A 19818-nucleotide genomic window follows, 5' to 3' on the forward strand; every position below is an offset into this window, starting at 1 on the left:
GGTTAATCCCAGCACTCAGGAGGCAGAAGCAGCCACTATCCCTCTGAGTTTGAGGCCAGCCTGGTCTACATGGGGATTTCCAAACCAGCCAGAGTTACATGGTGAGATCCTGTCTCAATAAACAAAACAATAAATAAAAACAAAGGGCCTGTGAAATGGTGCTTGCTGCCAAGCCTGAAGAACCTGTGCTTGAGCTTCAAAACCTCCATACACACTATGGCACGTGCTCCTTTTCCCAAAAAACAAAGAAATGTAAAACCTAAAATGTTCCCCTATGTGCCACCATGCCCCCGACATAATGATAATGGACTAAGCCCTCCATTAGCAAGCCCCCCATTAAATGAGTTGCTGTGGTTAAGAGCCGTATTGGCTCTGCAGGGATGGAACCGCCAACTTCAGGCATACTCGGCCAGTGCAGCGCTCTGTCATTCAGCTGCAACCCAGTTCTGTTTGGATAGCTGTTGTTTGTTTTTTGTTTTGTTTTGATTTTATTTTTGAGACAGAGTCTATCTTTGTAGCCCTGGCTATTTGGAATTTACTGTGTAGACCAGGCTGGCCTCAAACTTAAAGAATTGTGCCTGCCACTAACTACACTATGTAGAGCAGGCTCGCTGAAGTCACAGAGATGTCTGCTTTTGGAGTGCTTGGATTAAAGGGGTGTGCCACTATGACTGGTTTTGTTTGTTTTTTGAGACAGTCTCTCTAGGTAACCCTGGCTATTCTGGAACTCAGTATGTAGACCAGGTTAGGATCAAATTCAAAGACCTGCCTACCTCTTCCTACCAAGTGCTAGAATTAAAGGTGCATTAAAACAAAATTATTTTTTTCAATCTAAGTGTGGGACACAGGACCCTGTGCCTGCTACATAAGTGCTCTGCTACTGAGTTACACCCCAGCTCTTGCTGAAGTATTGTTAACTACCTGGCTGAGATGTCACGTGTTTGATCCCAGCCCTCAAGAGGCAGAGGCAGGTGAATCTCTGCAAGTTCGAGGCCAGCCAGGTCTACAGTGCAAGTTCCAGGCCAGCCAGGGTTACATAGTTCCAGAAGTATTCAAAGAAACTCTGTCTTGAAAAACAAAAAAAAAACAAACAAAGGAATTGTAGCTGGAGTATTTCAAGTGTGAGGCTGCCGTTGCCTCACACTTCTCCCAATAAAGAAAAAGAAAATCAAGAGAAGTCTTTTACCAAGGTAGCATCTACTGTGTTATTTCGTTTATGTGAACAAACAAGATTACTCTCTAGTGGTCACTTCAACTTCGGTCTCTCCATCCTCTAAGCCCTTTCTGAGCTCCTCCCGGCGAGGCGGTGGATTCAAGAGCCAGGCTTTCCCACCTTTAATCCCAGCCTTCCGGAGGCGGAGGCAGGCGGATCTCTGAGTTTGAGACCAGACTGGTCTACATGTAGATCCAGGACAGCCAGGGCTACACAGAGAAATCCTATCTCGAAAAACGACTAACCAAACAACCAACCAAAAATAAAAAAGAGAGAGAGAGAGAGACGCCTGCCAGAAAGAGACACTTTAAAAGGGTGAGGCACACGCATGAGCAATTAACAAGCGGTTGCCAATAGTAAACATGGTAGCTTTTGCGCACGCTCAATCACGTGACTGGGCGGGGCCGCCGCTTGGTCCACGCCTCCTTCGAACACGCCCACTCTGCGATTGACCAATGAGCCCGAGGCTCTAGGTACGCCCTCCTTCAACCTTTTCACCAATAGCCGGCCGACAACGTCCTTATAATCCAATCATCACTTCCTCCGCTGTTGAGTGATAATCCAACAGCCCAGTGAGCAGGACTCAAGTCGGCTCCAGGCAGGAAGCGCTGCGGCTCGAGTCCAAGGGCGCGACGTACAAGCAGACGGGTGGCTCTTCGCTAAGCTCGCGGAGGAGAATCGGGCGGCAGGTGAGTGGCGGGTGCCGAGGTCCGGGTCGCGGTGCGGGCTTTGGATTAGCCCAAAGGGACGCCGCGGGGCGCGGTGCAGCGGGAGGAGTGGGCGCGCGGCGGCGGGGCGGTTAGGCACCCACCTCGAACCGGCGGCCGTTGGGCTCCCGTGAGCATGCGCCAGGGGCGGGCCAGCCGTTAGTGCGTCGGCTTCCGGGAACGGTGTCATGGCTTCACTCCGAGGCCGGCTGTATGTCGTGGTGGGACTGAGGCAGGGGGCGGCTCCACGCCCGGTTTCGAGTCGCGGCGGGAGGACCCAGGCTTCCAATGGGGAGGCGTCCCGAGTCTGCGGTCACCCGCCTCTCGTCTTGTTCTGCAGTTCTCTCAGGAAATTCTCCTCCAGACTCCGAAGGCCGGTGTGGCGGCCCACAGGAGCGCGATCGTTCACCCGGTGTGAGCCGGTCCAGCCCGGTCGGGTCTCGTCTTCTCTGGGCCTGATTGGAACTGGAGGTCTGGGATAGCTATTTTCTGGGTTCACTTGTTTCGTTCTCCTAATGGAACCAAGGCTTGACCCATTTGGGGGCATCCAACTCGTTCCTGGAACATTTTGTGTATCACATCTCATTTTTTTGAGACAGGATCTCTCTTCATAGTTCCTGCTGCCCTGGAACTCTGTAGACCAGAGATCTCGAACTCAGAGATCTGCCTCCGGAGCGCTGGTATTAAAGGCGTCACGTGCGAGAGGCCAGAAGATAGGTTCTCATGAACTTAGAACTCTCTTGAACTTTTGAATTTTATTTCATGTGCATTGGTGTTTTGCCTGTCTGTCTGTGTGAGGGTGTTGGATACTGGACTTCCAGACAGTTGTGAGCTGCCATGTGGGTGAATTGAATCCAGGTCCTCTGGAAGAGCAATCAGTGTTCTCAACCGCAGAGCCATCTCTCCAGCCCTGAACTTTTTTATTTAGGTGAATATGTGCTTGTGTGTAGATGCTCATGGAGGCTGGAAGCAGTTTTTTGCCTGGAGTTAGAAGGTTGTTGTGAACTGAGGAACCTAACTCAGGTCATCTGAAAGAGCATCAGGCACTCCTAAGCCATCTGTCCCGGCCAGTCTTGAACTCTTAAGGTTTTATTTATTTGTTTATTTATTTTCATGTTGAGACAAGATCTCACTATGCAGCTACGGCTGGCCAGGAACTTGCCTGCCCCTGCCTCGGGCATTTAAAAAATTCATTTTAACATACTCTCTTGGCATTTAGGAGATGGAGGCAGGAGGATAGGGAAGTCAAGGCTGGCCTGAGCTACATAGCTCATGAGACCTTGTCCCAAATAAAAGTAGATACACCATCTGGGCCACTCAGGTGTTTGAGCCCAGAGATGTCTGGTTCTTCCCTACTCAGGAATGGCTCTGACCTTTTTACTGTTCCCTTCAGTACACCCCCATCCCCTCAGGCCCCAGCTAATTCCTTCCAGTGACTGGTTTTCCCTGCTGTTGGTCTTATCCTCCACTCCATCTTGAGCAAATTCTTACTGACTCACTCAACCCCAAGCCTAGTTAGCAGTTTAAGTACACATGCCCTGGACCTGACCAGCTCTCCTCTCCTAGCCATCTCTGCTTTAGAGTCATGTAGACCTTTGCCAGGGTCTGGAGCTTTAATGACTGATAACTTTTTAAAGCATTTTTACTATGTATATGGGTGTGTATGTGTAGATCAGAGGACAGTTCATCAGTTTTCTCCACTGTATGGATTTGGGGGAATTGTGCCCTTAACATATGGGGCTATCTCACTAGATCTGGAGTAATCTTTATGGACAGGGAAATGAACCTGTCCCTTTGCAATAGTGGAAATTCTCAGGACTGGGGTCAGTGTGTGGTCGTAAGGCCCCAGTTGTAGTTGCTCACCACAGCTGACTGCAAGGTCCTCCACTAGACGCCATCTCGCTGCCTAGAAGAGGGCATTTAAGTTGATGCTAAAAGGAAGTGCACTTCTAGAGAATAAGCACGTAGCTAAATGTGTGTTGGAGAGGGGAGGGCATTGCTCCTGTGCAGGCAGCAGCAGCTGTGGTAGTAAGGGGTGTGGTTGCTTTGTTGAAATAGGTCGGTAATGTAGCCCTGGCCATGTAGACCAAATCTGCCTGTTCTGTCTTCTGAGTGCTAGGATTAAGAATGTGCCACCACCTGGCATTTTGAAAAGATGTTTTTTGTAGGTTGTCGTGGTCCACAACTTTAATCCCAGCACTCCCAGTACTTGGGAAGCAGAGGCAGGCAGGATCTCTGCGAGTTCCAGGATGGCCAGAGCTACACAGAGAAACCCTGTCTTGAAGAAAAAAAAAAAAAAAAGATATAATGTGTGTGAGAATTTTGCCTGCACTTGTATATGTGTACCACATGGATTGCCAGGTGCCCAAAGAGGCCAAAAGGCACTGGATCCCCTAGAGTTAAGATAGTTGTGAATCACCATGTATGGGTACTAAGAGCCAAACATGTTCTCTGCAAAAGCAACAACTTCTACGCCATTCCTCTAGGTCCAAACCTGGCCTGTTTTGAACAGCACATTGACAAGCCAGGCATGCCTTAGCTGGAGTAGGCTCCTTGTGCCTGCTGTGGGAGTTTTGTAGTCTGTAGGGATCAGTGGACACTGAGAAGGGCTGTTGGCGTAAACTAGACAGAAAAATGTTACCAGTGGTACCATGTGATGTGCTTACATGGCTATAAAAAGGAATGAAGCATTTATTCATGTTTTATTGAGAATGTGCAGAGTGAAGGAATCAAGAAGCAAAAGGCCACGTGATACTGTCTGAACCTATTTATAGAAAATGCCCAGAAAAGGCTAGCTGCAGAGATGAGAAGCAGATTAATGGTTCTGGGAGTTAGGAGATGACTAAAGGGTACAGAGGTAGTTTTACTTTGTGGTTTCAACCCCAGGGATTAAGTCCCGGGTTTTCTCACATGCTAGTCATGTACTGAGCCACCACACCCAGACCCAGAGCTGCCTTTTTCCCCCTTTAGTTTTTCAAGACAGGGTTTCTCTGTGTAGCCTTTGCTGTCTGTTCTGGACTTGCTTTGTAGACCAGGCTGTGCTTGAACTCATTGAGAGCATTGCTTCCCTGAGTGCTGGGATTACAAGCATGTGCCATTGCCCCGCCCCCCCCCTTTTTTTTTCTCAAGATTCATTCTATTTTATGTGAGTGTTTTGCCTGAATGCGTTTATATTCACTGAATGCATGCTTTATGCCTGTGGAGGTCAGGAGAGGACAGTAAGGTCTCCTTAGAACTGGGAGTTATGGACCATCATGTGGGTGGTGGGAATTGAACCCTGATCTTCTGAAAGAGCATGTGCTCTTAACCGCTCAGGTCAACTAGCCTCAATCAGTTATTTCTCAATTATTCTTATTTTTATACCAATGAGAGGAATAGTTGAAGACAACTTATTAAAATGAAACCTATGTCCTGATAGTATAAGCCATCTGTAGCCCACCCAGAGGTTGGTTGGTTTTGAAAGGAGATGAAGTATGTCAAGAGTTTACTGTGCTGATGCCAGTATGTTTATGAGTTGGGTACTTTGAGTGCTGAATTGTATACCATGTGATTGTTTTAGTAAACGTGTCCCAATTTTAAACAACAACAACAAAAAAAGGCCACTTCAACTTGGGGCTAGCCTACCTAGAAGTAGCTAGGTAGACCTGACTGGATTTGGTGAGTGAGGTTCACTAGGTAGGATTGGTTAGTAGAGACTGCCCCTGCGAGTGTCTGAGATGGGGAATGCAAGCCTTAGGGAGAAACAAAAAGCTTTGCTGTAGGCCTCTTGAGTTTTAACTTCTAAAGATATGGGAAGGCAGCTGGTAACTAGTCTGGAGTGGAGAAGGCTTATGACTGGGGACAAAATTGGGGGGGCCTCAACATAGAAATGGTTGCATATCATTGGAAGTGGGTCCTAGTGTGTCAGCATCTGACCTCAGGAAGATGGAACTATTTCAGCAGGCTAGGGAGGACAAGACAAGGCTGGCTGCTGACAGCCTTGAACTGTATAAAGGATTAACACAGAGAGGGGAGAGCTCCTCTCCTGTGAATTCCATTTAGCATCTCAGCTGGCTGGCTTTCTTGCTAGCCTGGCCCAATGGGAATGTTCTTCATAAGTGCTCTTAATGATTCCCCTGTGTAGACCACAAACAGCAGGGGAGGATGGGCTGGGCTGGGCATAGCAAATGCTGTGTTCTCCTTTGCCCACCACTCCTTTCTCAGCACCAAAGCAGCCACAACTCCAGGTCCTGGGTGTTGCTTCATGTGGGTATCAGGAGGTTTTTGGAGGGTGGTCTGAGAAGCCTTATTGGTGCCAAAACTTAGAATGTCAGTGAAGACACATTAGCTAGGCAACTGGTGTCTGCCTGTAACTCGAACACTTGTAAGGTGAAGGCAGCAGGATCACTGCAAGTTTGGACCAGCTGGGACTATATTAACAAACAAAAACATCACAAAGACTAGGGGTGTTCCTCAGTTGGTGGAGTATTTGTCAAGGATACACACCCCAGCACTGTATAAAAACAAACAGGAAAAAAAAAAAGTGAGGTGGCACACACCTGTAATACCAATACTTGGGAGGCAGGAGCAAGCAGATCTCTGTGACTTTTGAGGCAGCCTGTTTCACATCACAAGTTTCAGGCAGTATGATCCTGTTTTATAGGAAGATCCTGTCTTTAAAAAAAAAAAAAAAAATTGGGAACAGGGAATCCTTGGGGGGAGGTTCCATGGTCTCATTGTGAGGAAGTGAGCAAGGTGCAGGCCAGGAAGGCTATAGCGAAGAATCCATGTGATTACTATCATCTTTTATCTGTGGTGCTGGGGACAGGGCGGTCCAGGGAAGTGCTCTATCACTGAGCCACATTCCCAGCTGTAATATGGAATTGGTATTTCACTGAAGACCTTAGGATGCTTAAGGTGAGTGACATTGGATGGGAATGTGTGGTGTGTAGCAGCTGGGAGGGTGGTTATGAGGGAACTGTATGTAGGCTCAAGTGGGGGATATTGTGCAGGTGCACCACAGAGCTCTGCCTGCTTCCAGGGTTTGCTCCTGCCAACCCCCTTCCTGACCTGCCTTCTCTGCCAACTGAGTTTTCCTGCCTGCATCTCAGGTGCATCTCTACCTTCCTGTCTTGTGTTCTCAGTGCCATGGCAGAGCAGGATGTGGAAAATGAGCTTTTGGATTATGATGAAGATGAAGAGCCCCAGGCACCCCAGGAGAGCACTCCAGCTCCCCCGAAGAAAGATGTCAAAGGATCTTACGTCTCCATCCACAGTTCTGGCTTCCGGGACTTTCTGCTGAAGCCAGAGCTCCTGAGAGCTATAGTTGACTGTGGCTTTGAGCATCCTTCAGAGGGTATGCTACTCTGCTGTCACTCCCAGCCATCCCCTCTTCCAAGAGCTAATCCTACCCATCCTGAGCTTGTCCTGTGCCTTGGATAGGGGTTGTGCTCCACTATGAGTCTGTTATATCAGCAGCCCCATGCAAGCAGATGATTAAAGCCTGACTTCACTAACCTTCTGTGCTAGAGGAGTATGCAAGGAGGCATTATCCAGTCTCTTACTCATACATTTTTCTCTTCCTCAGTCCAGCATGAGTGTATTCCCCAGGCCATTCTGGGTATGGATGTCCTGTGCCAGGCCAAGTCTGGGATGGGCAAGACAGCTGTGTTTGTGCTGGCCACCCTGCAGCAGATCGAGCCCATCAATGGCCAGGTAGATGTGGGCTCCTCTCTGGGCTGGGGTCCCATATGGCAGTGCAACCTTGGATTTCACGAAACTGCTTCCAGATTGTCTGTCAGCTTTTTAATTTAAGCTGGGAAGTGAAACATACTGACTGCAGTCACCACCATTACTGCTGATTTCTTTTGCAGGTGTTTTAATACCATCATTATAGATAAATTCTAGGGTCTTAGGAGTTATGCTTGAGTCCAGTATGGGAAGCTGAGGCAGGATTGAGTGCTTGGGGCCATAGGAAGATCCTGTTTAACAACAACACAAAGTCATATTGTGGTGGGCTAGAGTGGCTCCCTGTTAGAGGTCTTGGGTGGGTGTCTGTATTTTCAGGGTGTGGTGTGAGCATGAGGATTTAGGGGAGGGCTTGGCTGTGGGTGGGTGAGAAGACATGGCAGCCTGAGGTTACTAACCCTTTTATTTAGGGTCAATGCTGCCATTCTCTGCTCCTGGCCTCTTAAGGGAGACACACCTCAGTAGCCATGCGAAAAAGTTTGAGGATAGGTCAAGGATAAGAGAACTGGAGTTGTTTAGGCCTTCAAGTGGCTTATGTGGAAGGAACTATTTTAAGTGGCTTATGTGGGTTGGGGTAGGTAGGTGTTGATTTTGGGAAAGAAGATCTGTTCCTTGCCCACGCTACAGGTATCAGTACTGGTCATGTGCCACACAAGGGAGCTGGCCTTCCAGATCAGCAAGGAGTATGAGCGCTTTTCTAAGTACATGCCCAGTGTCAAGGTAAGCCTGCTCAGGTGCTGTGTTGGGCACCATGGGCCCGTGTAAAGCCATGATGGCCTCAGCCCAGCCCAAGCAGCATTTATCAAACTTGGTTTATGGTAACTTTATGTTCCTTGATTTATTTGTTTGTTTTTATTTATTATGTATACAATGTTTTGTCTGGGTATACATCTTGACGCCAGAAGGGGGCACCAGATCTCATCATATATGGTTGGGAGTCACCATGTGCTGGCTGGGAATTGAACTCAGGACCTCTGGAAGAGTAGCCAGTGCTCTTAACCTCTGAGCCATCTCTCCAGCCCTATGTTCCTTGAAAGCCTGATATAGCCCCCCATGTGCTGCTCCCACATACCCCTCTTCAACAAAACAGCCTCTCAGCTTTGCCCTTACTCTTCAGGCTCCCTTGGGTTCTGAGGGAGTGAGGCTGCAGTGTCGGGTGCCCTTGGGATGGGTGGGACCTATGCCCTAAGGATAGTGCCCCTAGATGGGTGGAAACAGCTTCCTGTCTGTCCCTATAGGTATCTGTGTTCTTTGGAGGCCTTTCCATTAAGAAGGACGAAGATGTGTTGAAGAAGAACTGTCCCCATGTTGTGGTGGGGACTCCAGGCCGGATCCTGGCACTTGTACGAAGCAGGAGCCTTAACCTGAGGAATGTGAAGCATTTTGTGTTAGATGAATGTGACAAGATGCTGGAACAGCTGGGTGAGCATCCATACCAGCCTGTCCAGCCAGTTCCCCACTCAGAGTCATAGTCATTTTCTAGGGGTCCTGATGGGGCAGGCAGTGGCTCTCATAGTGGGTCACATGGGTGGCCAGAACTCTGGGCTCCTGGGAGAAGTCTAAGGGAATGTTGTAATGTTGACAATGTGTGCTACTTCTGTGCCCAACTAGATGGGACCATAGGCCCCATGAGCTGCCATCCCTTTAGGACATGTAGGCACACCCAGGGGATGTGGAGGAATATAGTGGCCTCTGCCACCCATCAGGGGCTGGGAGAGATGGGCATGTGTCCTGGGAAGCAGCTGCAGCTCTCACGCCAGTGGCTGTCTCTGCCTCAGGCTCCCTTTCCCGAAGCGTGGCTCAAGGCGCACTGGCAGGGTCGCTCCATGCTGGCAGCGAGTAAGTGGACCGCGGCTCCTCCCATGCCTGCGCTCCCGCACGCCCGCCCATCCGAGCCCAGCCCCTCAGACAGTGGGGACACCCCTGGGCCCACTCCACCATGGCTATGGTGCCAGTGTTCTCTGGCCCAGGTTGGGAAGGGCTGGTTCCTCTCTGGTTTGGGTCTGCTCTGTCAGACAAGACACTCAGGTTTGCTGTGTGTTGGCATCCTATCTAGACATGCGCCGGGACGTGCAGGAGATCTTTCGCCTAACACCCCATGAGAAGCAGTGCATGATGTTCAGCGCCACCCTAAGCAAGGAGATCCGGCCAGTCTGCAGGAAGTTCATGCAGGATGTGAGTAGGGTGACGCCCCAGCTGGCCGCCTGCCCACCATGGCTGACACCTCAGCGAAGCAGCTTTGGCCCTCCCTGAGGGCCTGGGCCACTCCGACACCCACACTGCTCTCATGGCCTGAAGGATGCTGGGAGGCCGGCGCAGCCTCCTTCCTTCCCCTGGTTTGTCAAACGGGGAGCTGAGTGTGTTCCACACCTGCTGAGCCAGAGCAGAGCTTACATCCGGCTTTTGGGAGAGAATTGTTTACTGAGGTTGGGTGCAACAGGCCCTCTGGGAATCATCAATAAAGAGGAGCTGCTCCCTGGAAGGTTCCGGGCACATGAGACGCCCAGAAGTGAGCCCTGCTCGCCCCTTCCTGCTTCCCTTCCCACACAGCCCATGGAGGTGTTTGTGGACGACGAGACCAAGCTCACACTGCACGGGCTGCAGCAGTATTACGTCAAACTCAAGGACAGTGAGAAGAACCGTAAGCTCTTCGACCTCCTTGACGTGCTAGAGTTTAACCAGGTAATGCTTCCACTTGCCCACACCAAGATCTGAGCTGTGGGCTGAGTCTCTATGGGGCTAAACTGCATTCTCCTTTTTCAGGTGGTGATCTTTGTCAAGTCTGTGCAGCGCTGCATGGCCCTGGCCCAGCTCCTAGTGGAGCAGAATTTCCCAGCCATCGCTATTCACCGAGGCATGGCCCAGGAAGAGCGGTGAGTGCATGCTGTCCATCAAGGCCAAGGTGCCCCTAGGACTCGTGTTTGATGCCTGTTTGTCTCTTGCTGTAGCCTGTCCCGCTACCAGCAGTTCAAGGACTTCCAGCGTCGCATCCTGGTGGCTACCAATCTGTTTGGCAGAGGCATGGACATTGAGCGAGTCAACATCGTCTTCAACTATGACATGCCAGAGGACTCAGATACCTACCTTCACAGAGTGAGTACTTCCTCCCTGGGTGGATGGGTCAGGGCCCCCACCCTTCCTCAGATCCTGAAGAGTGCCTGTCTCCTGACCCTACCTCTCTGCAGGTGGCTCGTGCTGGTCGCTTTGGTACCAAAGGCCTAGCAGTCACTTTTGTATCTGACGAGAATGATGCCAAAATCCTCAATGACGTTCAGGACCGGTTTGAGGTGAATGTGGCAGAGCTTCCAGAAGAAATAGACATCTCCACATACAGTAAGTGGCTAGGGCCATTCTGGGCACAGGAGCTGGGCTCCAGCGCAAAGGCCCCTTCTCACGACCTCACTCTTCTCTTTACAGTTGAGCAGAGCCGGTAACCACATGTGTAGCCAAGGCACCATGGCCACCTTCTTTCCCACGTGCTGCTTCAGTTCCTCTTTCTAGATGACAAATGGGTCACTTTTTATTGTTCCCAAGTGTTGTAGCTGTGTAAGAATAAACTTTTATTGTGAATACCTGGTTCCAGTCCCATCTTTCTCTTGGTCAGCCTATCTCATGAACTGGAGGTCCAAGCCAGCAGACCCCTCCACCAGCAAGCATGCCATGTCTTTTACATCAGTATCATATTTAATTTCGTGTGTCAACATTGAAAGGCTTACAGGTTTAAAAAAAATTATAAAACAACCTTTTAACTTGGGACCCTTCTGCCCTGGATGTGGGGCAGCTGGGCCTCTGTACCGTGCGGCTCAGCAGCAGGCAGGGTCCTCAGTGGCTGACATGCTATTAGTCTTAGGTTAAGAAATTTGAACGCAGCACCCTGGCCTCTTACATGCCAAAGAGCTCAGATTAAGGGACTTCTACTTCTGTCCTAGGACTGCCTGCCTCATCCACCAGGGCAGTGGGCTGGCTGCCTTCTGTTTCTGGGTAGGCAGCAGCTGTGGTGGGGCAAAGAGGCAACCAGAAGCAGGATGAGCCCGTTACAGGGCTCACTGCCAGGTGTATATATCCCTTCTCTAGCAAACGTAGGAAGACACAAGGGACACAAGGCAGAAGAGTGATGACCTTGAGTATGTGCTGCTGTCCTGGCTGGAACTTGCCTTCACATCCCTGATTCTGAGGGCCTGAGAGCCTGCAGAGGAAAGAGCCCTTGAGCGAAGCTCACCCAGGTGTGCCCTCCCAGCCCTGCCCCAGGCTAGCCCCTTACTCTGGTGCCAGTGCCTGTTGTGGAAGAGTTGAACTCCGAGTACTTGTTCCCAGCAACCAAGCAGGCCCACTTACAGTACTCTTCCCTCACCTAGGAGCCAAAGCGCCAGGTTAGGAGGGAGAAAGGAGTGGGCTTGGGGCTCAGGGCTGGCCCTTCCTCTCCCTCCACCCTGGGCCCTTCCCATAGCCAGCTCTGGCCTGCCTACCTTCTTGTTGAGCAGGCAGAGCATGACATACAGGAAAAGGCCCTGCAGGCAGTTGAGCAGGGTAAAGATGTAGGAAAGCCATAGGCTGTGGGGGTTGAAGAGGAACAGGCCGAAGCCCCAGGTACAACCGAGCACGAGAAGTTGGGCAATGGCTGTGATGGTCAGCACCCTGTGGGGGTGGGCAGTTGTAGCTACCAGCCTGCTCTCCAGACCTTCAGACTCCACCTTCTCAACCCTAGCCCTCCTCAGCCTGGCTATGCCTCTCTCACCTCGCCTTCCTTAACTTCTTCATGTTTGGATTGATCTCAGAAAACTTCATTGTGAGCTTCCAGAGAGTGATCACGAAAATGGCAGCATTACACTGGGAGGGTATGAGGGATCTTGGGTTAGAGTAGAGGGCTGCAGGTAGTAGTCTTGTTTCTTAGGCTTCCAGTACCCAGAGAGCACTTACCAAAATGATGAAGGCCATGGGTCCCACAAAACTCCAGAGAAAGCCCTCCTTCCTGTAGTCCAGCCAGCAGCTGGGGGAGGAGAAGGTCCCATCACTGGCCCTGCCCACCAGGTCCCAGCGCCCAGCCTTGGCCTGACCTCAGCACCAGCCACCAGTATACTCACTATGTTGGATGCCCATAGCCCTCCCTTTTGACAGCTGCTGAGATGGCCACGATGAGGAGGGGCACGCCGTAGCCAAGCAGGCAGCGACACCATGTATTCAGGCCTTGGCCCTGGAACACTCGCACCACAAGGAAGTAGAGCTCTACGCCCTCCAGTGCCATCCAGCAGAAGGCTGCCAGGAAGCAGTAGTGCAACATCACCGCCACCAGGCGGCAGCGCAGGCTCACCTGTGGGTGCGAGGTTTGGGCTGTCAGTGCAGGGCAGGACCACTGGCCTTCAAAACCTAAGGAACGCCCCTAGCAGCTGGCCTCTTTCAGGTCCTGGTTCCACACAGAGCCCCAGGGCTGACAGAAGGCCACCCTACTGGACCCCACGCTCTAGTGAGGTCAGGACAGGAACATACCTCACCCCCTTCGTTCTCGATGCCTGCCAGGAATATGGCGGAGCCCAGGAACAGGCAGACGCACAGGTGCAGGTGCACCATGGTCCGAGAACTCTGGATGGGCTTCACCAGCAGGAAGGTCAGGACACACAGCAGCAGGCAGAGGAGGGAGATGGACAGCCCCACCTTGGTGATCAGGGCCAGCCTCGGGTCCTAGGTACAGGCAACTCGGGATGAGTGGTTCCCTCACACCCCTGCTGGAGGACCGCTCTTCCCCCTATACCTCCTCCCGCAGCACCCATGGGAAGTCAGAGACCCCACACTCCTGCCATAGACAACAGGGCCAACTCTGCCTGGCTAATTCCAGCTCACCATGTGGCCCCAGTGTAGCCATGCTCAGAAAGCTATACTTCTGGGATATTCTATGCAGGGTATTTTTTTTAAAAATCACATTTATGCATTTGTGTGTGAGGGGTGAAGCTACCTGCAGGTACCTCTCATCACTGACCCATCTCATCTACCTGGACTGGTGCATTTTCAGCAGTACTTCACAGTTGTGCAGGGACTCAGGCAGAGGCTACTGGGTCAAAGGGAGGATTCCAGGGGAGGAACTGAGGAGCAGGGCATGGGACCATCCAAAGGGACCTATCTGAACAACCACTGGGGTGCATCCTTGAGTGGGGCCCATGGGTCCTGCCTAGGTCCCTGACCTATGAGGTCAGGGCTTACCACTTACCTGCACCTGGTAATGGGCCATTAGGATGGCGAAACTGGTCAGGTGGTTGCAGTGGCAGAAACCAGTGCCATTCATTGAGCAGCCGTCAGTGGCCCAGCTCCCACTCCCATCGTCAGAGACTTTCCAGAAGGCACATAGCAGCTCTTTACGTGATGGAATTGAGCCATTCTGCGGACAGACAGATGGTGAGGATGTCTGAAGCACACTTAGGGTCAGGGTCTGGGGTGAGCAGAGAGTCTTGCTTTTGGCTGCATGAGTAATATAGCTACTCTGTGCTCAGATAGCATGGGGAGCCAGATATGGAATGACAGGGCACTAGTCCCTGCCTTGAGTTGAAGCGAATCACAAGCAGTAACAGGTAATAAATTCCAAAGAAACTAAAAGAACCAGTGGGACATGGCTGCTTACAGATTGTAGGGCCCCCAGACTATATGTAAACAGTTTTATATATTCCATGTTACCCTCAGACTCTATGTGGCTGAGGATGCGCTGACTTTTATCTTCTGGGTGTTGGGTTAGTTTTCGTAGTGGTTAGACTTTGAATCCAGGCCTACATGCATGCTAAGCAAACATTCTACCAACACAGCTCTATCACCAGCCTAAACTATTTTTTTTTTTTACTTTGAAAATTAAATGTGTGTAGCTATGTATGACACACACCTTTAATCCAAATACTCAGAGCAGAGTTGTATCTCTGAGTTCAAGGCCAGCCAGATATAGCTAGTGAGACCTTGTCTCACACAGGGACTAGAGGGGGTTACCAAGGTTAGAGGGATGTCTCAGTGGTTAAGAGTATTGGCTGTTCTTCCAGAGGATCCAAGTTCAAATCCCAGCACCACCCAGGCTCACAACTGTCTAATTCCAGTTCCAGGGAATCAGATGTCTTCTTGCCTCCATGGGACCAGGCATACATGTATACAGACATATATGCAGGCACAATACCTGAACACATATTTTTTAAATTACATTGATGGGGCTGCACTTGTGCATATGGAAGGCAGAGGAGAACTAGCTTTCTCCTTCTTCAGTGTAGGTCTTGGAGATCCAACTCAGGTTGGTAATTAAGTTGAGGCTTGGTGAAAAGCACCTTTGCCCACCGAGCCATCTTGTCAGGCCCAGACTAAATCAAAACAAAACAAAACATTTTATGGTACTGAGGATCAAACCCTGGACCTTAACATGACAAGAAAGCATTCTACCATTGAGTCAACTGCTGGCCTTCCCTGCCAGTTATTTATTTGTTCATTCACTCATTCTTTCATTTACTAATTCATTCATTCATCCAATCCAGCAGTGGGGCTGAACCCAGGGCCTTTCTGGATGCTAACCAACTACTGTACCACTGAGTTAGAAGACAAGGTCTTGCCAAATTTTTCAGGCTGACCTTCACTCTAGTTTAGGCAGGCCTTGAACCTTGAATTTCCTGCCTCCCAGAAGCTGAGAGTAAAACACCTATGCCACAAGACCCACCTCAGGTTTTATTTTATTTTTTGAGACAGGGTCTCTCTATGGAGCTCTATCCTGAAACTTTCTCTGTAGACCAAGCAGGCTTCAAGCTCAAAGGGACCCTCCCAAAGTGCTAGAAATAAAGGCATGTGTCACCATACCCAGCTGTAATTTTGATGTATTTTGTTATTACATTTATTTAGTTCATGTGGGTGTTGGAGGGAAGGAGTCAGGGCAACTTTTGGGAATGGGTTCTCTCCTACTATGTGGGTCAAGAGGGGCCACCTTGACTGGTTAGGGAGTGAGCAGCAGAGCATGCCTTCCCCTCCTCCCTTCAAGGACTCACCAAATACGAGTATCTGAACGTGACATTTGAGGCAAGCTTCTCAGTGTCCGTGTTGGTCAGAAAGATGGAACTGATGTTCGAATGGAGTGTAAATGTAACATTTAGAACTGGGCTTCCATAACGTTCCTCCAGTGTATCCCACCTCGTGTCCAGGCTCACGGGGGCATCGGCCAGCAGCTTCTGCATGTTTGGACTGGATAGGATGCCTGCCATGGAGTAGCCTGGGGGCAGACATGCAGGCTTGCCTCTTCTCTTCTGTCTCCATCCTCCCAGCGACAACATCCCACCCAGGTCTGTCAAGATCCTCCCGGTGGGCTGGTGTCTACCTGCCCTGCAGCCCAGACCTCATCCTGGCTTCCCTAGAAGTTGCCCCCTTTGAACCCTACCATTTTCTGAGCTTTTGGCTCCACTTGTCACAGCCCAGTCCAGCTTCATCCAACCTTGGTTGTGGTACACTGTGGTAACATCTTTGTTGTCTTGCTCCTTGATCAGCAGAGACAGTTCTGAAGAAACAGGGACAGTGACTGGGGACACGAAGGACAGGAGATGGTGTCTGGGCTGGAGCAGGAGGAAGGCTTACCAGTGTTTGAAGGGGACGTGTAGGTAAAGGGGCCTTTGGGTAAGAACTGGGCCAATGTCCGAAGGCTTTGTTCCAGGTTGGAGAGCAGCTGGGTGGCCACTCGGTGGCGGGCTAGGTGGTCCATATCCATGGGGGCTTCCACCAGCTTGTCCACAGCCTCAATGAGTTTCTGGGGTGAGTGACAGAATTGTTGAGGTTTTCAACAGAATTGACTGGCTTTCCACCCTTCTCACCACAGACACTGGAGAGCCACGTGGGTTGCTTGGGAGCAGCTGGAGGGTAAAGTAAGACTTCTACAGTAGTCAGAAAACAGGATGAGGTTTATAGCCCTGTGCACTTGCACATCACAACAGCATGCAGCACCAGAAGGCACAAGGCTCTGCTGAGTCACACCCCCAGCCCTATAATCTTGAAATTACTTGTTCATGACCTTAAGCTGCTGATCTTCCTGCCTCTACCTGCTGGGGTTGCAGGCGTGCCATATGCCACACACCTTGTTTAGTCACTGCTGGGAGTCAACCCTGGGGTATTTGTTAAGCATTCTATGAACTGTGCCTTCCCAGCCTGTTTGTTTGTTTGGACAGGGTCTTGCTATGTATCTTAGGAACTGGAGATCCTTCTTTAGGTTCTAAGCAGCACAGGCCACCACACTCGGCTTATCATTGCCTATAACCCTTGTGTCATAGCCACACACGTGGCTGCACATGTCAGACTCATGTGCCCCAAATCAGAAGTACTGCTTGGGTGGATAAAATGCTGTCAGTCCATTCTGAAGCCTGTGGCTTGCTCCCCGCTGCACTGGGGTCCCCAGAGTATCCCCCTCACCTGGATGGTGTCGGTGACTGTGGCTGGATGGAAGTCTCTAAGCAGATTCTGAACTTCAACAGAAAAGCGAGAGAGACTCTAAAAGGGAAATGGTGGGTCATGGGTGAGCGGGAGCACAGCTGAAGGGGACGGCAGACTGTGTGAAGGGACCCAACCTCCTGGTTCCCACTGGCTACTAACCTGGCTATGGGCTGTGGGCAGCAGCGTCCAGGTAGGGAAGTCTGCTTCTGTGGGGACAGGACTATGGTTCAGTAATCTCAAGAGTGCACTGTCAGGGCATGGAGGTGCTTGGTGGCTAGGTCAGGTACCTTGGCACTTGGTGTCCCTTGGCCTATTGACGTGCTTAGAAAGTGGCTTCCAACCTGGGCGACAGCGGCACTTGTACGAGCCCAGAGTATTAATGCACATGGTGGAGCGGTGGCACCGATGCTGCCCGGAGCTGCACTCATCCACATCTGGGGACACAAAGAGGGTTAGAGCCTTTCCTGTCCGCCCAGGCCCTCCTCGGTACTGCCAGGCTCTGGCCTGTGGCACTCATCTTTGGTGGCCCTGGTGAGTGGTATGTGATGGGGAGGGGATGTGCAGAGCTAAGGTGTGTAGATGTGCGTCTGAAAATATGAACGATGGACTTTTTAGTGACTGAAGGCCACCTGGGGTCTCCCAGGGCTTCCTTTGGGTATTCCAGCTCCCTTCCTGGACCCCACAGCTTTTCAAGTTCAGCCACGGGAGATTAATGCCTGACCAAACAGAGAGCCTCCTTTCATTCCTTTGATTAAATATGAGGATGAAGAGAGCTAACCTTTGGGTTCAGTTCCCAGCACCCACATCAAGTGGCTCACAACCACCTGTTACTCCAGTTCCAGGCAACCTGACACCCTCCTCTGGTTTCCTTGGGCACCTGCACCCATGAGGTGCACGTATGTATACACTCAAGGCACATATGTGTAAAATGGCCCTGGATCTCACCATATAGATCAGACCGTCCTGGAACTCAGAGATCTGCTTGCCTTCCAAGCACTGGGATTAAAGGTATATGTCACTGCACTTAGCTAATTTCTTAATCATGACATTAGCTGTTGTAATTGTGGGTCCTTAAAAAGGTTGCTTCCGGACCTTCGCACTTGGTGTCGATTGGGCCATTGGGGGATCCAAGAACAGGTTTCCAGCCTTGGCGACAGATGCAAGAATAGTTGCCCAATTTGTTGATGCAATGGGTGGATTGGTGGCAGAGGTTTTGCCCGGAAGCACATTCATCCACATCTGGAAACAAAACCAAAGGGTCATTCCTGCCCCACTCACACCACCATGCACTGTTCCCTGTTCCCTCTCTTCTTACTGACCCAAATTCAGTTGCTACCTGGTGATCTGCAGCTTTACCTGTAGAGCCCTATGGTGGCCTCTGCAGGGCAGGCCCGGACCAGGGAACCCAGTTTCTAGGCAGTAAAACCAGGAAGGAGATAGAGTTATGGCACTGGACTTCTCCACCAAGGCCTCTTGTTGCTTTCTAATCCTTTTCAGAACAGGATGTGATACTGTTCTCACAGCTGAGAAGGAGCTGAGGTCTGGGCGTTCCGCAGAACTCCTAGCCTCAGAACACCCTGGGGCCTCACTATCCTGTGGAAGAAACATGTTGCCGGGAGCTGAATCCTCAGGGGAGTCTTCATAGTTCTGGGAGCTCATGGAACTCTGCAGATCTTCTCCCTCTTCAGTGCAGATCTGCCTTTACTTCCTCCCAGCTCCTGTCTTGTAGAAGCTCTTGTAGCTTCTTCTGGGGGCTTTTCCACGTGTCTGTGGGTCTCAGCCTGGGCTTGAGGTCAGGTTCACACCTGCATGCAGAGCTGCTCCGGTACTGGTGCAAATGCTGTGTTCCTATAGACTCTAGGGTTCTGATCCTCATCTACCTCAGGAGAAGCAGCAGAGGGATTGTGGGCTTGAAGCTGAAGCCTCAGGCTCAGGGCTGGCCAGGCTTCATGGCACAGAAGCATCTGGAGCATTTCAGTCTTCTCCTCCTGGGAAGACTCTCCTCATATTCATATGAAGGCATCATATAGAGTCCGTGGGAAGTGGGACTTTCTTGTCCAGACATGGAAGGAAGTAGTAGAGGGTTCCCTAACTGCCAGCAATGAGTGTGGCAGCTATCAGTACCCCAGCCTGAAGATTTGGGCCAGAGGCCACATGACTCCTAGGAGTCAGTGCAGGAGGGACTCTCTAGTCCCCATGGCAGCCCCTGCCCCATTCGTACAGGGTACTATTCCCTGCAGGGTCCCACAGGGAATTCCAGGACCGTTAGGACCATGATGCCACACTCACACTAGGTCCCCAGACCTCTGCTCTGGAAGGACTGACACTTGCTCCTGAGCCACACTCCCTCTGGAAAGAATCTCTACAGGAGGGGCAGGGCAAGGAGGATAATACTAGGGTGGCCACAGTGGCACACAGCCTGTGGGGTGACAAGCTGATGTACAGCCCAGCATCGCCTGGCTGAAGTTACAGAGGGTAGGAACATACACTCCCCTGAAGCCAGCCCTTCAAGATCACAGAGGTAGAGCTGTGTCCTTCCGGCATGGCCACAGACCTGGGAATGTGTGGAGTGTAGCCCCATTTCTTCTTGTACTGAATTGGCTGGACTGGCAGCTGCAGGTTGATGTCATCAGGTGACGGTAGGTTCTGGAGCAACGGTCTTTCATGACCCCTTCTATTGCACTGTGCTTGCCTTCAGCTCTCTGAAGTGTGTGTGTGTGTGTGTGTGTGTGTGTGTGTGTGTGTGTGTGTGTG

General features: G+C 50.9%; 2 protein-coding genes across 6 annotated transcripts in view; one reads left to right on the forward strand and one right to left on the reverse strand.

Annotated features, from left to right (window-relative positions):
* Positions 1–1778: 1778 nt before the first annotated feature.
* On the forward strand, positions 1779–11217 carry Ddx39a (DExD-box helicase 39A). 2 transcript variants are annotated; one of them, XM_055620918.1, is made up of 11 exons: positions 1779–1902; positions 7044–7255; positions 7487–7614; positions 8275–8367; positions 8886–9069; positions 9704–9822; positions 10198–10329; positions 10411–10520; positions 10596–10740; positions 10833–10980; positions 11065–11217. In XM_055620918.1, the coding sequence occupies exons 2-11, from the start codon at positions 7048–7050 to the stop codon at positions 11079–11081; spliced, it is 1284 nt and encodes a 427-aa protein (XP_055476893.1). In that variant the 5' UTR covers positions 1779–1902; positions 7044–7047; the 3' UTR covers positions 11082–11217. The 2 variants fall into 2 exon arrangements, with proteins under 2 accessions (XP_055476893.1, XP_055476894.1); XM_055620919.1 differs by lacking the exon at positions 1779–1902 and adding an exon at positions 2151–2391.
* Positions 11218–11312: 95 nt separating this feature from the next.
* Adgre5 (adhesion G protein-coupled receptor E5) overlaps positions 11313–19818 on the reverse strand; it is an 18673-nt gene continuing 10167 nt past the window's right edge. For all 4 annotated transcript variants that reach the window (XM_055620917.1, XM_055620916.1, XM_055620914.1 and 1 more), the window contains 15 exons: positions 18157–18303; positions 17352–17498; positions 17224–17270; positions 17044–17121; positions 16219–16387; positions 16025–16141; positions 15639–15859; positions 13847–14014; positions 13132–13323; positions 12729–12955; positions 12565–12634; positions 12383–12474; positions 12114–12282; positions 11909–11998; positions 11313–11833 (listed from right to left, as the gene is read on the reverse strand). In XM_055620917.1, coding sequence (XP_055476892.1) covers positions 11804–11833; positions 11909–11998; positions 12114–12282; positions 12383–12474; positions 12565–12634; positions 12729–12955; positions 13132–13323; positions 13847–14014; positions 15639–15859; positions 16025–16141; positions 16219–16387; positions 17044–17121; positions 17224–17270; positions 17352–17498; positions 18157–18303 — 1964 coding nt within the window. In that variant the 3' untranslated portion in view covers positions 11313–11803. The remainder of the gene's footprint in view (positions 11834–11908; positions 11999–12113; positions 12283–12382; positions 12475–12564; positions 12635–12728; positions 12956–13131; positions 13324–13846; positions 14015–15638; positions 15860–16024; positions 16142–16218; positions 16388–17043; positions 17122–17223; positions 17271–17351; positions 17499–18156; positions 18304–19818) is intronic.

The sequence above is a fragment of the Psammomys obesus genome, unplaced genomic scaffold (assembly GCF_907164565.1).
Source record: "Psammomys obesus unplaced genomic scaffold, mPsaObe1.curated_primary_1811, whole genome shotgun sequence".
Lineage (NCBI taxonomy): Eukaryota > Metazoa > Chordata > Mammalia > Rodentia > Muridae > Psammomys > Psammomys obesus.

Bases quoted from the DNA above. Each gene is read 5' to 3' on its own strand.
- Ddx39a (XM_055620918.1), top strand. From the start codon at position 7,048: ATGGCAGAGCAGGATGTGGAAAATGAGCTTTTGGATTATGATGAAGAT. The intron at 8,368-8,885 runs GTAAGCCTGCTC...CTGTCCCTATAG, and splicing joins AGTACATGCCCAGTGTCAAG to GTATCTGTGTTCTTTGGAGG. The intron at 10,741-10,832 runs GTGAGTACTTCC...ACCTCTCTGCAG, and splicing joins CAGATACCTACCTTCACAGA to GTGGCTCGTGCTGGTCGCTT.